Source organism: Pan troglodytes, chromosome 5 (assembly GCF_028858775.2).
Source record: "Pan troglodytes isolate AG18354 chromosome 5, NHGRI_mPanTro3-v2.0_pri, whole genome shotgun sequence".
Taxonomy (NCBI): Eukaryota; Metazoa; Chordata; class Mammalia; order Primates; family Hominidae; genus Pan; species Pan troglodytes.
In genome coordinates, this window is record NC_072403.2 from 59,354,452 (window position 1) to 59,369,195 (window position 14,744).

Below are 14,744 nucleotides of genomic sequence, written 5' to 3' on the forward strand. Positions count from 1 at the left end.
GGCACTATTATCTAACTTCCAGAGGAAACAGTTTTTAGTGTGGATAACTCAAGAAATGTTGTTAGCTCTAAAACAGACTCAAGATGGCATTGAGATTTTATTCCTCTGTTTTATAGATGAGACAATTGAGGTCCAAAGAGAGGAAATGACTTGCTTAATATCATACAAACACTAGTTGTAGAGTCAGAACTAGAACCCCAGTCTCCTGACTCACTAGAACCCCAGTCTCCTGACTCATTAGAGAATCACATCATGATTCTGCACAAACTCAGACAGACCCAGACTTTCCTATACACTTGTGGCAAATGAGAGGCTCTTTTCCACTGGGGTTGCCCAGCTACTGTAATGCATGCCTGGCGTTGCTGGAGCTGCTGGATAGGGCTGGGCACTGGGGGAGTGTGCTCTATGGAGAAAGCCTGCCTGAGAGTGAAACCGTTATAGTGGAAGGTATAAGCCAGGAATCGGGAGATGGGACTTGAGAGCATTTGAGCCAATAACCTGTGCCTGAAGCTAGTGCCACCTCTTGGACGTTTCTGTGATATTAGTTGGTAGGTTTCCTTTTTTTCTAAAGCTGGTGGGTGTGGGGGTTTTCTGTCACTTGCATCCAAAATTTCTGAATATGCCAAGTGTCTCTACTTTGCAGAAAGACCAATAGTATTCAAAACACATGGCTTTATTTTGGACAAAGCCAAAAAAGGTTCTGGGAAACTCACCAGGACTGTTTGAGAGGTGATAAAAACATATGAAGAGCTTCTCATGTTTCATTTTCTAGAAATTTTAGATCCTAAGTCATCAGTATGATTGTTTTTCTCTGCTGACTACATTGCATTCTTGGAAGGCTAAATTATTTCAAAGGAGACTATTAAGAAAATGTGTGTTATATACTGGTAGAAAGTAGATGCAGGTTGTGTCGTCTTTAATATAATAGTGTTGTCACACTCTCCAGGGGCAGAGTAGGGAGCGAACATGGCTTGCCTCAACAGTTTATGTCCTTTGCTTTTATGTACATTGCCTTATTTCCACCACATAGCAAATCGGCGAAGTGTTCTCATGTCTATTTCACAGATGATATATAGACAAAGTCTAAAGTCACCCAGCTAGTATGTATAAATATTAAGATTGGAACTCAGTTCTATACTTTTGCTTTTATGCTAGAAGTACTTGTATCCTGTCCCAACCCAATGCTGATAAACTTCCTAGGAACTTCAGAATGAATCACTTTTGATTGAGATGTTGGCTTTTAAACTGCTTTCATTTGCCATGATGAAAGTGTAATGTATTAAAAGGGCATAAAAATGCAGTTTTTCAACACATTCGCCATGCTATGATACAGTTTGGCTGTGTCTTCACCCAAATCTCATCTTGAATTGTAGCTCCCATCATTCCCACATATTGTGGGTGGGACCTGGTGGGAGATAATTGAATCATGGGGGGGCGGTTTCCCCCATACTGTTCTCATGTTAGTAAGTCTCACGAGATCTAATGATTTTATAAGGGGTTTCCCCTTTGGCTTGATTCTCATTCTCTTTGCCTGCTGCCATGAATGATGTGCCTTTTGCCTTCTGCCATGATTGTGAAGTCTCCCCAGCTGCGTGGAACTGTGAGTCCATTAAACCCCTTTTTCTTTATAAATTACCCAGTCTCAGGTATGTCTTTATCAGCAGTGTGAAAACGGACTAATACACTAGTTTTTGCTCAGAAAAGTTTCTTTTCTCCTTCCTCCTTTCTGAACCAGTTTAACCCACATTTTGCTTCTGTTTGAGGCATAACAAACCCAAAATGTGTAAACTGCCCTCATCTTAAGTGTACAGCCAGTCATTTTTAAACATCTTGATATCCATGAATCGTCACCCAGATTGAGATATAAAACATGTCTAGCAACCTAGAAGTTTGTCTCTTTGGTACTTGTTCATTTCCATCCAGAGGTAACAGGCTGGAGTCCAGTGGCATGATCACAGCTCACTGCAGCCTCGATTTCCTGGGCTCAAGTGATCCTCCCACCTCAGTCTCCTGAGTAGCTAGGACTGCAGGTGCACACCACCACATCCAGCTAATTTTGTTTTGTAAACATGGGGGTCTCATTATGTTGCCCAGGCTGCACCCAGCTCATGGTTCTCTTTAATGCATCTTCCATACTTAGATTTGTAATGTTTCATTTTATAGAATATTGAGAATGAAAAGGGGCTTGCTTTAGGGATTATCTAGCTTATCTCAGCCTCTGCTTACCAGGAAAACACAATAGTGAGGAATATATGTTTCCCAGCCAAGGTCGCCCACCAGGGCCTCTTCACTTACGGTAGTCCTTACCCGTTCCCTTCTGTTATGGACTGAATGTCTCCCCCAGATCCCTGTGTTGAAGCCTAACCCCTAGTATGAGGGTATTTGGAGTTGGGGCCATTGGGAGGTAATTAGGTCATGAGGGTGGAACCCTCATGAATGGGATTAGTGTCCTTAGATAAGGAGAGATACAAGAGAAATGATCTCTCCAACACATGGGACGCAGCAAGACAACCATCTGCAAACCATGAAGAGCGCTCACCAGGAGCTGAATCCGCCAGTGCCTTGCTCTTGCACTTCCAGCCTCCCTAACAGTAACAAATGTCAGTTGTGTAAGTCACTCAGTCTGTGGTAGTTATAGCAGCCTGAACTGAAACATCTCCTTACACTTCCATAAGTATCACTTGGCATGTACTTCCAGAATTGTTTATAGGAAATGTTAAATATTTATACGAAAGCATAATGGAGAGAAGACAGCAGCTGATAGAACTCAGTGGCTTATCTTCAGGGAAAGCAGGGGAGGCTTAACCCAAACAAAAAGCTCATTAGCAGGGCCTCTGAAAACCATGCAACTGAGCAGCTTATTTACAGTTCTGAGAAGGACCCCCTCATCTAGCCAAGCTCTGAAAGGCCCTGGCACCACAGGTCCCCCTCCCCCTGGCCTCTTTCCCCCATGTCAAGCACTACAATGGCTTGAAGGACACTTATTTCCACATTTTCTCTTCACGAGACTTCAGGTCCCCAAGAAACCTTCCAACTCCTCAGAATATGGCCTAACCCACAACACATCCTGGATCTCTACGTCTCCTAATTTTTGTTTTGGGTGGTGATTTGGAAGGAGACATCGAAGGCAATGGATTTTCCCTCCATTTCTGAACTGAAGGCTCACAGCCTCAGAGATGAGCTGAGCAGCAAAGGCATCCTGGGACCAGGAGGAAACCTCTTATTCACACAGGGGACTAGGTGGGCAGAAAACTAGTCTTTAGGTTAGCAGCAGGTTAAGTGACAATCAGTTGTATCCCAAGTTAGGATCTGAAGGTCTGGGCTTGGCCACAGGTATTTCTACCAAGGAGAAAGCACTTTTTGCTTGTTTTAAGATTTACAGTTCTGTTCCTAAAATCCCAAATTCTTAGCTGTGTTCAGATGGTAAAGCTCATGAGAGCTGTGAGGCTTACATTCTCTGTCCTGGAGAAAGAAGACCACTATCTGGTCTTTAATAAGAGAAAATGTAGACATATCACATTAGACTTAAAAGCAAGTGTTATTTGAGACTTGATATTGATGTGTCCATAACTCAGGTAGAGAAAGTCCTTATTATTCATGGGGCCAGCAAATCCACAGCATCAGCATCACCTGGGAGCTTGTTAAGAAATGTGGGCCCCACCCCAGACTTACCAAGCCAGAATGACACCCCAAAGAGATTTGTATGTAGACTACAGTTTGATAAGCACTGCCCTAGGAACATTCAAATAAAGAAATTAGAGCTCTGAGAAAAGTGTGTTTCTCAGATGAACATTATTTCATGAACTCTGTGTGTGTGGGTGAATACTGATCCAAAGACAGGAGTCGAAAACAGCTCTCTGCAGGACTTGCTGACTCACAGTCTAAGTATCTCCTGCTTAGACTGCAGTGTGCACAGCACCCAGGTTACTCAACATTCATTCACCATGTACCCACTGACCCAGCACAACAGCAGTTGGGAGTAAAAAAGAAAAAAAAAATCTTCCAGTGGCACAGCAGTCAATTCAGTCACACTTCAAGTTCTTTCTCCCCACCGGGGTTGATAGCTACTAGGGGAGATACGGCATCTGTTTGTCTTCATCACTATGCTTCTTTCTAGAAACATCTGAGGTCGCAATGATGAAAAAATAATTTCATGGTATTTGGGTTAATTACAAAAACCAAACTCTCCTACTATTTGTTTAGCTGTGGAACTCACACACACTCAAAGGTTTCTGAATGAAAGCTAATTCCATTCTTTTATTTCCTCATACCACCACAAACATTTCAATTTATCTGCCTTTTTACAACCTGATTTACACAAGCAAATTGCAAACGAAAACCAGGCATTCTTTAATCATCCAAAATGCATGTATAAAATATAGACAAACCCTAGTATTTAAACATAAACAGGGTTAGCTGAAGCAGCTTTATTGCAATCTCTTCAAGTTAGCATATTACAGTTTGAATATTTATGCCTGTAAAGATCTGCATAATCTACAATACAGAATTATTTCAGAAGCAGTTGACTTAACCAGTTGAGAAAAAAAAAACAACAAACTTCAACGCAAAGCTATAATAATTATCTGAAACTTATTTACAATTAAACATTTAGGGTCCTGATTTACAAAACTCAGTGCCTTTCATGATTTATTGATGAGTTTTATAGAGAAAGTAAGCAGTATGTAGAATATTCCCCAGGTAAAATCTGGAGTGAATGGCTTTTAGAGGAAAGTCTATCAGTATGCTTAGCTAAAAACTAAAGAGTGACAAAACTGTATACAGCAGCAATCAGAATAACAGGCCACAAGAGAAGAACGCCATTTTTGACAGTATCCTTTGTATGTATAGGAAGAAAAATGATTGCCACCCCCCACCCCCGCCGCCAACTTTTTTAGTTAAAAAAAAAATTGTCCTTAATAATCACTACATGTGAATTCTGGGTAATAATCTCCTTTCTTTCTATAGAGTTGTGTTTAAACTTAATTCCTGCATCAGCAAATTTAAACAAAGAAAAGTTCCTTTGATAACAGCCATCAGAGTTCAATGGGTATTTATTCAGAGGGGAAAGCTTGGGGCAAGGTGACCAAGTGATTATTCCAATTGCAAAAGAAACATCATAGATAAGGTGCTAGAAACCCAAGATCACCCTTGAAGCACTTTCAATGGATTCAAGTGATTTAATGTAGACAACAAAGGAAATGACAAAGGAAAATTAACGAGAGAAAATGTTTTTAAAGAGAAAAATTTCAACAAATCAGGTCCCAGGTAGTCTTTAAAAGAACAAAAATTTACAGTAAACATTTAAACTCTGGAATGCAAGTATTGTACAATTACCAGTACATTTACAAAACTGCTTAGACAGTAGGTTGCTCCAGAGTAAGAATTTAAAAATGTACAAGCCAGTTCACAATGACTTTAGATATGTTATTAAAATACATTGTTAATCAAAAATACTTTACTATGTACATGTACACTGTATAAACTCTAGATTTACCTACCAAAGAAAGCCTTAATCAATGTCTGGCTCACTGGCCCAGAAAACAGTACAGTTCTATCATTTGGTCTTCATATCATACACACGGGCTGAGAGGCATGGTACTGTAGCCAGTTCGTCAATAAAATAGTAATGCATTTTTCTTTCTGTAGACTGTCTAGTTGGATGAGTCAGTTTTACTTCCACTATATTTTACTTTCCTAAATGCTGATCCAAGTAACTCTGGGCATTCACATAATTCATTTGCAATTTGGTTACACTTCAAAATAAGGCTATAATTCATTTCATCAGTTATGACACTGTCTTGCTTGTAGTCAGGATGGTTTGCGATAAACTCCCTCATCCATCTGGCAACTGTCATTAGTTCTCCTGTGGGCGAGGGGGGAGCGAAAAAAAAATTAAAACCATGTAAGTTTTTGTTTTAATAAGTTGATATTTCGTGGTCAGCATAAACACAATTCTGGAGAGAAATCAATATGTCCTTTTAGTGTAGCTGCATGGCAGGGGGTGGGAACATCTTTCATAGCGTTTGAAGAACTCCTCCTGGGCAGGAATTCTAGGTTGCAGGCAGGCAATGAGAACACATACATCCAGTTTCTATGGTACCTGTTAGATGCCACCCATATGCTGACACTACCAGCTCTTAAGGGACAGGAGCCAGCACATGTGTACAAGAACATGTGCCCTCCCATTTGGCCAGAGGACTAGGACTACAAATGCCAGTGTCATGAGACTGCCTCAGAGGACTGTAGGGTCCCTTGAGCGATCTTTGATCAAAGAGGTGGAGAGAATAAAGAACAGTAAGTAGAGTGAATGAAGGGGGAAATTGGCAGTATACAATTTGAGGGGTGAGGTAGGGTTCTACGGCTATCCTTTGTGACTCCAGAAAGTTTACAGAAGCCTTGAGTTAAATACAGATGCCATTACCATTATTGCTGTCACTTTATTAACAGCTGACAGCTCCCTTGTGCCAAGTACTGTGTTAGCAGTACTTGGTTACTGTACTGTACTGTAAATGTAACCTCCTCAAAACTAACAAAGGGGATTCTCAGGAGCCTCACTGTATGTACAAAGGCCGGCTAAAGAACTGTTCAGCTTATTTAACTTACAGAGTTCCTTAGCCCTATAAAAGGGCCCATGATGATGTAAGATCAACACAGTTGGACGTAAATGATAAGTAAGCAATCCAGATGCCATTTGATCATCTAAGATGCCAGTGATTTTAAGATGCACCCCTATTTTATGAACTGATAAGAAAAAAAGCACTGCTAATCTAAATTATGAGTGTCAAAGATTATAAGGTGAATACAATTGCAGAAATATGAAAATGTGAAACAGTGTGCATGAATACAGCATTATTTTAAAAGACTACTTTAAGAAATTAAACATTCTAAGATTGTACCATGCTGTCTATATTATGAGATTAAGAAAAATAGATATCATACCAGATGCTCTCTTCTTAATTAGCTTTAGGTAGTTCAGAATACTACATCTGGTGTCCACATCCACTTCCATGTTTTCAAGGTAAGAGTTCAGAATTGGGATCAGTCCAGGAAACACACCTTCCTACAAGAAGCAGGACACTTTATGAACTCCCTGCCGGGGGATGTGCACAGTGAGGCGTACTGTACAGGGCCACCCTCCTACCTTCCCATTGATGATGGTGTCTATGCTCATGAGGGTGTACTCCTCTGCAGCGAGCTCCGTGCTGTTCTGGGCCTTGCCACAACCATCCACCACTGCATTGCCACCTGCCGGAGAAGAGGGTCAGGGGAGCTTTAGCAGCTTGTTGCAGCATAAGCTGACGTTAGAAATCTAAGATAATGTAATACCTTTGCAAATATCTTTCCTGAAATAAAACATTCCCTGCAAGACAGCATCTCTTTTCTGTGCTACCTTCATGTTCTCATCAACCTAAGGGAAAAAAAGAATCACGACTAAGTCACAATATTCTTGATCAGACATACAAGTTGCAGCACCTTCCTCACCTTTGCAATTAGGACTCATTCCCTTAGGGATTCTACTTTCTGCTCAAATGCTTCCCAGTGGGAGGAACAGGCTTTTTATTTATGTGGGGACTGTATCACTCAATCATGGATTGGTATGTGATTTTTTAACCAATCAGGGAATTTTAAGAGAAACTTAAAACCCAAAACTTATATTCATGTGGAATGTCTGCATTTCAAAGCACCTCTGTGACTGAGCCTTGCAACAGATATACAGTGTTGGGAGGGCAGGTGGCTGGTTCCCTTTATATAGCTGTGTCTCACCAGGAGTCCCAGGGTAACGAAGGCAGAAGGCAGGACTAGAACCCAGTTCTTCTTCTGTTTTTTTGAGATGGAGTCTCACTCTGTTGCCCAGGTTGGAGTGCAGTGGTGCAATCTCATCTCACCCCAACCTCTGTCTCCTGGGTTCAAGCGATTCTTCGTGCCTCAGCCTCCCAAGCAGCTGGGATTACAGGCCTGCACCACCACACTCGGCTATTTTTTTTGTATTTTTAGTAGAGACGGGGTTTCACCATGTTGGCCAGGCTGGTTTCGAACTCCTGACCTCAAGTGATCTGCCCGCTTCAGACTCCCAAAGTGCTGGGATTACAGGCGTGAGCCACCGCACCCGGCCTATAAACCGGTTCTTCTAAGTTGAGTGCTCTTCCCCTGCTGCCTTGCCATTGGGGTTTTGCCTCCCCACTTTAGTGAGGAAAGGCAAAGACAGTTCATAGGTTGTCATATCTGGAATAAGGTTACAGCCCTCCCAAGGGCAGAAGATCACTGCTGTTTTACTCACCTGGTGCCTCTGGACATGTAGACTCACTCATGAAACCGAAAACTGTTTTATTTGTGAATTCTCTGTATCTCCAATGACTTTTTAAGACTCTCAAAGCAGAATTTAAAAAACTTTTTAGTAGTAATCCCTTATTTTCTATAATAAAATCTTATGTGGGACCTCAATATATACAACAGTGACCAGTTAGAGGGCCAGGCTGACGTGGGACAGATGGTACATAAGCTCTCTTGATTACCAAGTCTCCTCCCATATTCATTATGCAGGGAGTGTGATTGTTATGGTTTCATTTTTTAAGAGACACACAGGACCTTCTGAAGAATCTAGATACTCTAGGAGCATACTCAAATAAATAGTATACATTCCACCATGGCTGTGAACATCTGCTTTCATTATTAATATTTGTTTCTTTTTTCCTTAGTCTTGAAAAAAGTTCATAACGACCACTTATAATTTGTGCTTTGATGACTTCCTTTCGAAGTATATTTTACTTTGCTCTTTAGATTCTCAACGACTTAGATTTAAAATCTTTTTGTTAAGACATTTAAAGCTATAATTTTTCCTTAGACATCAGGTCTGCCAGCATGTCTTTCACTTTCCTACACAATCTGTAATTCTAGTTTTGGTTAATCTAAAATCTACTTGGAAAGACATTTTTAATTTCCAACGTTAAATTTCTCCAGAGTATCTCTTTCGTTGAATTTTAGCGGGAACGCATGCTGTATTATGTCTACTTTTGAGAAGTGAAGATTTTCTTTAATTTTTGTAAATCTTACTCATGGCATTTGAAAAAAGATGTGGTATGAGATATGTAATATATGCATACAACCAAGCTTATTAACCATGCCATTTAATTCCCCCATGGCCTTTCCCATCCTTTGATTATATGGCCTGTCAGTTACTGAGTAACATGCAAGGTACTCTGTTAAGTGGTTTACCTCCATTAATCCCCACATGGGCTTACAACAGCCTACTTATTCCCCTCTGGGATACATGTGGGAAACTGAGGCACTGAGAATAAGTCACTTGTCCAGGTTAAAAGCCTAGTAAATAGTACCAGGGATTTATGCATTTAGTTCTCACATCAAAGCCATGTATTACCCATCACAGTAAACTCTTTTCATGTTACATTTCATGGTACAAAAAGGACCACAGCTTTCACATCATCTTGGAAGAATATATAAAACTGCTTTCTCTATCCCATTTAATAATTTCTACCTCACATTTTGCCTGATATTGCTTTGCCATTCCTGCTATCATTCCAAAAGGTCACTATGCAGCTCTTGTCGGCATCTGTCCTTGTTCTACGTATGTCTTATGCAAACTGTGTTGTTGCTATTTTATATTATCTGTTTCAGCTGTTTAATAGGATAGAGTTTAGTCTATTCAAATTTGTTTTCATTTTATTTTCACCATTTTATGTTCTGTGGGCTATTGTTTCATCACTCCCCTGGCCTCACACCCAATTTTGTGGCACTGAAATGTATTTGTGGTTCATTTTGCCACCCTTTCGCCAGCAAGTTTAAAAGTAATAAATCCTGTTTCTATACTATTAATAGTTTTCCTTAAAGAAGTAGTTTTGAAATTATAACTCTCTAAGTGTCAAGCACTAATGAGTATCTACCATTCATCTCCTTCCATATCCCCTTACAAGGTGCTATGGTCTGAATGTTTGTGTTCCCTTAAATTCATACACTGACGCCTAATGCCCATTGTGACAGTATTAGAAAGTAGGGCCTTTGGGAGGCAACTGGGAGGACCTCCTTTGGGAGGTCATGAAGGCCCTACCCTCATAAATGGTATTACGAAGAGACATCTGAAGAGCTAGTTAGCCCCTTCCACCATGTAAGAACACAGCAAGAAGGCACCATGTATGAACCAGAGAGCAAAAGCTCTCACCAGACACCGAAACTGCCGGTGACTTGATCGTGGACTTCCCAGCCTCCAGAACTGTGAGCAATACATTCCTGTTGTTTATAAGCCACCCACTGTAAGGTATTTTTGTTACAGCAGCCCAAACAAACCAAGACACTAGATAAGACTTCTGGCATACTTTTAGCCCTAACTTGATCCATTCAGTTTTGTTAGAATCACCTGAAATTTAAAGAATAATTTGGCTGAGAAGATAAATCTGTGGTTGTTAACTCTTTACCTCTCGAGATTCTGAAAACTTCTTTCCATCTAGCATTTAATGTTGCAAATGAAAAGTAACATCAGTTGATTTTTCCCCCATTTTCACGTCTCCTAATTTTTTCTCCTGTCCGGACAGTTAATTTTCTCTTTGAGATTAATAAATGCCTACATTTGAGTTAAGTATTTGTCTCATCCTTAAGGGAGACTTATTAAGGAAAAATTCTATTATTTCTTTGATTATTGTATTTTATATCTTTCCTATATAAACTATTCTCCTCTTCTAAATTATTACACAAACACTGAATTTTCCAGAGCTTTCCATGCTTCAGGTTTTCCATAATTTCCATTTCTTCACCATCCTGCTGGGATTAATCTTCATTTGGTCTTTTAAATCACTACCTTGGATATTCAACATCTGCTCTACTGGTTAGAATACTCACCATTAAATAAGCGCCATCTATAATACTTGTTTTATGGATGTGACTGAACCTCTCTAGAATTTGTCTGAGGCCACTAATTAGAATTCCTTTAAGAACTCTTTCCAAAGCTGAGCATGGTGGTTTGTGTCTGTAATTCCAGCTACCTGGAAGGCTGAGGCAGCAGGACGATCATTTCAGCCCAGGAGTTCGAGACCAGCCTGAGCAACATAGTGAGACCCTGTCTCTAAAAAAGGTTTAAAAGTATTTTTTAAAAAATAGTAATTCTTTCCAGTTTCTTTTTTTTTCAAGAGATGGGATCTGGCAATGTTGTCGGGGCTGCACTAGAATTCCTGGATTCAAGCAATCCTCCTGCCTCAGCCTCCTGAGGAGCAGAGATTATAGATTTGCGCTGGGCCCAGCTTACTTCCTTGAAGTAACTAAGTTTGACTTTACAGAGTACGCCCTTGCAAGAGCAGTAGGCCCTTCTCTTTAAGGCTGTTAATTGTTCTCAATTTTCTGTTGCCTTCCAGGCATCTATTCTTATTTATAAGCAAAGACTTAGACTGGTAGCTTACATGGAATCTCTCTTACATGGATTTGGTCTCCCCAGTAGGTAGGCATGAGGGCAATGTGGGCCCACAGAGTTCTGTGGGTGACCTTTGCTCTGGGTGTGAGGAGCAGGCAGGGATGGGCTGACAGCCAGACTTCCTTCAGGGGGTGTGGGGATGAGCACAGTCTGGCAAACCCCTCATGGAGGAAGGAGATGCCCCAGGGGCAGATGCTGGAGCTAAGCAGTTTCATTCTTGCTTCCATGTTTGCTGTGACAGAGCTGCCCTACTTCTCCATTCTCTGGCCCCGAAACCCTCAACCAGGAACCCCTGCGGCAGGGCCCTCTCTATTTAGCAGTTTTTCCCAGCCACTCTCTGCCAAGAGGAACCCTGGCCCAGAAACCAAAGGCGTTCACCTCCTCAGCTACTGCTCCACAACCCACAGCTCTGCTCCCTCATCACCTGGAGTTGTTTTGCTGGCAAACTCCTCCCAGAAAGCTTGTTTTTTGGTCTTTTCGGGGGGCAGATTAACTCCAATTTGTTTTTCTGAGAGTTCAATCCCATCCAAATTCTTCAGAAATATCTCAAGTTCAGTTCTACTGAGGAGACTTTTACCGGCATTCCAGCAGTTACACTTTCCCTCCCCATCCTAATTTAACATTGTAATCAACCTGGGATTTTGTGGTGGATGAAATCAATGTGTAGGACTACTTCTAGCCATCAATCATCTTGAATGGAAAGCGTCTAGAAATTAAGCTTAGGTTTAAAAGAAAATAAAGAATAGGGCTGATGGAGAAACATTTTATTGCAAAGGGTAAACAATTTCAAATGAAATCAGGTTGGAAATAAATAGCATATATAAATAAATATATCTACAGATAGATCTATACCCATCACCATAAAGAAACATATCCTTACCTTTGACAGTGGAATGAGAAAATCCAATTTGTAGGAAAGGATCACTCTGGTGAGCAGTACCACAAACACCACATAGGCAGAGTTCTCAAAGTCTGTTAATTGCACCTAGACAAGCAGAAGCCCAGAGAAGTTATGAACCAACTACACAAACATGCTCTTCCCTGACCCAGGCCCTTCCTCAGATCATGTCATTCCCAAGCCATCTCTTAATTCCCCATCTGGGTCTGGAAGCCCTTTGCCCACATCTATTCTCAGAAATCAACCCTCCTTAACTTGGACTGACTTGCTACCATGCACATACTTAATTTTTATTTTATATATAAGAGCCTTCTCATAGCAGCATCAGAAGGGTGATGAACAGCTGGCGAAAGAGTACTTTTGAGTCAGTTCTTGCTGATGCATGTGTCTTACCTCCATGGGTCGAAATTCTACTCTCCATCCAATGTCTGAGTTTGGAGGAGGGGGCTTAAATCTCATTGTCTGCCAATTTGTGGACTGAATATTCTGTGATACAAAAGCAGAGAAGAAAACCAACTTTTCACACATCCAGGAAAATATTAAGATGATCTGGTATTTAATTAAGGAAGAAGACTGCTCACCGTCCATACCAAATTTCAATTGACAAAGACAAAAAGGTACAATTTAAGATTTTCTTCGAGTGTGCTCTTTTAGGAAAACAAAACAGCAAGTGTTTAACAAAAGCTATGAGGCCCTATCCCTGCAAGCTTAATCTCACCCAGCTCCTACTCCCTATCTCCCAGCTACAGAGCAGCATCTGAAGAGCCACGGGGCCCCCACCTTCATCCCTGAGAATTTTAGGAGCCAGCCTGCCTTTCCAGGTGACACTGGACACTTTCATCTGAGAACCCTGTCACACAACAGTTGTTTCCTTTCTTCCTCCTCTCCTGGGAATGCTGCTGCTTCGATGACCCAAGAGCCTAAGAAGGGTAGCTGTTTCTCAATACACTGAGAGAGAGTTCTTTCTCGGTCCTGACCATCTTGGGACCCGATGGCAAGACTGGAAGGATTTATATCTCCTTTTGTGAGTTTGGTGGGGGAAAGAAAGGGGATATAGATGGTATTTCAAAAGGTATATATGTCAATGTCTACATATAACATGACACAGAAATAAATCTATGAGAAGTCTATCTACAAAAAAAAAAAGGTGATATGTCTGAAGCACTGAAATAACTGATCAGGTTATTTTTTGTGCAGTGTATGTTTGAATTTTTCACCACTAGGCCAATAAGAAAATACTGAACAATAAAAAAAAAATTAGAATCAGTGAGATAAACAGTAAGAATCGTAAAATAAGAGTACTTGAAACCGATTTTTTATTTGTCCAAGTTCTTTACTGCACTGGGTAAATGAAAGTCTTATGAAATTTCTTTTGTGTTCTCCACAGGTACAGAAAACTGCCTCCCCATGTTGGTTTGTGAAGTGAAATGCATATAAAACAGAGGATTCCAGACTCTCAGAAGTCAATACATAAATAAATAAAAATAAAACTGAGAAGATACCTCAAAATGGTCAGACTCATTAGCATCATCCAGGTGTATTTTCTCTTCAAACAGTGTCAGTGGGTCTCTAATAAAGAGATGAGCAACATGCTGGGCCAGGAGATGATCAATGCCTGCAAAAAGAGATCACATGGGAACTCACTGCAAAGCGAGAGATACCACTTCCTCTTAGTCCAGAAAGACGACAGGATAGCTCAGGAAGTTTGAAGAAAGGGTGTCTAGAAGCTTGAAATAGCTGGTTTGATTAGTATACTCACCTCACCCAGTATTTTATCCTGCGGACACTGCGGGAGTGTCAGCGTTTTATTCACTACTTACACAATGCCTGCTGGGGCACTGGTGTGGACCTAGACACAGACCTCCAAAGTAAGCTCCTTTTGCTAAAAGTCAAGAAAATCTCACAAGTATTTGGAACCTGAAACTTTAGGAACAAGCAGCCTCATGAGAAAAGTTAAAGACTTTGCACTAAAAATAGAAACCAGACCAGGAGTCAGCAAAAAAGTGTAAAAGAGCTTTGAAGAACTAAAGGCGTACATTCAAACCCAGAAAGATGGAGTAGAAACCCACCTTCCTGCAACAGCTGTTCGTAGATCTCTTTATCTATCGTCAAGTCGATGTCATTATATTTCTCACCACACTTAGATAAATAGCTGTCTATTGAGTCATATCGGGATTTACTGATCCTATAGTTATTGTTCTTCAATGGCTAAAGATTAAAAATATATATAAATGAATATGCTATATAAAATGAGTTGAATATATTTTTATATATGATAATTATATAAAAACCTCAACATAAGATACAGAAAAAAAGTTAGTGAGCCCTAAAAAGTATTATTAAGGAAAATTATGTTTTTTAAAATCTGAAGGCAATTTAAATACCCTTTTTTTCTGGTATGATTCAAATATACTTTTATCTTTTAAAAGCAGA

General features: G+C 40.4%; 1 protein-coding gene and 1 long non-coding RNA gene across 2 annotated transcripts in view; one reads left to right on the forward strand and one right to left on the reverse strand.

The window, feature by feature from the left end:
* Positions 1 to 5,033: 5,033 nt before the first annotated feature.
* Positions 5,034 to 14,744, reverse strand: part of GCLC (glutamate-cysteine ligase catalytic subunit) — a 47,014-nt gene continuing 37,303 nt past the window's right edge. The window contains exons 9-16 of the mRNA XM_001155930.7: positions 14,381 to 14,519; positions 13,814 to 13,926; positions 12,705 to 12,797; positions 12,294 to 12,398; positions 7,327 to 7,408; positions 7,142 to 7,245; positions 6,940 to 7,060; positions 5,034 to 5,863 (exon numbers count right to left, since the gene is read on the reverse strand). Of these exons, the coding sequence (XP_001155930.1) occupies positions 5,652 to 5,863; positions 6,940 to 7,060; positions 7,142 to 7,245; positions 7,327 to 7,408; positions 12,294 to 12,398; positions 12,705 to 12,797; positions 13,814 to 13,926; positions 14,381 to 14,519 (969 nt within the window). The 3' untranslated portion in view covers positions 5,034 to 5,651. The remainder of the gene's footprint in view (positions 5,864 to 6,939; positions 7,061 to 7,141; positions 7,246 to 7,326; positions 7,409 to 12,293; positions 12,399 to 12,704; positions 12,798 to 13,813; positions 13,927 to 14,380; positions 14,520 to 14,744) is intronic.
* On the forward strand, positions 10,029 to 13,819 carry LOC129144264 (uncharacterized). Its single transcript, XR_008548529.2, has 3 exons — positions 10,029 to 10,227; positions 13,055 to 13,335; positions 13,699 to 13,819. It is a non-coding gene; the product is annotated as an uncharacterized LOC129144264 (long non-coding RNA).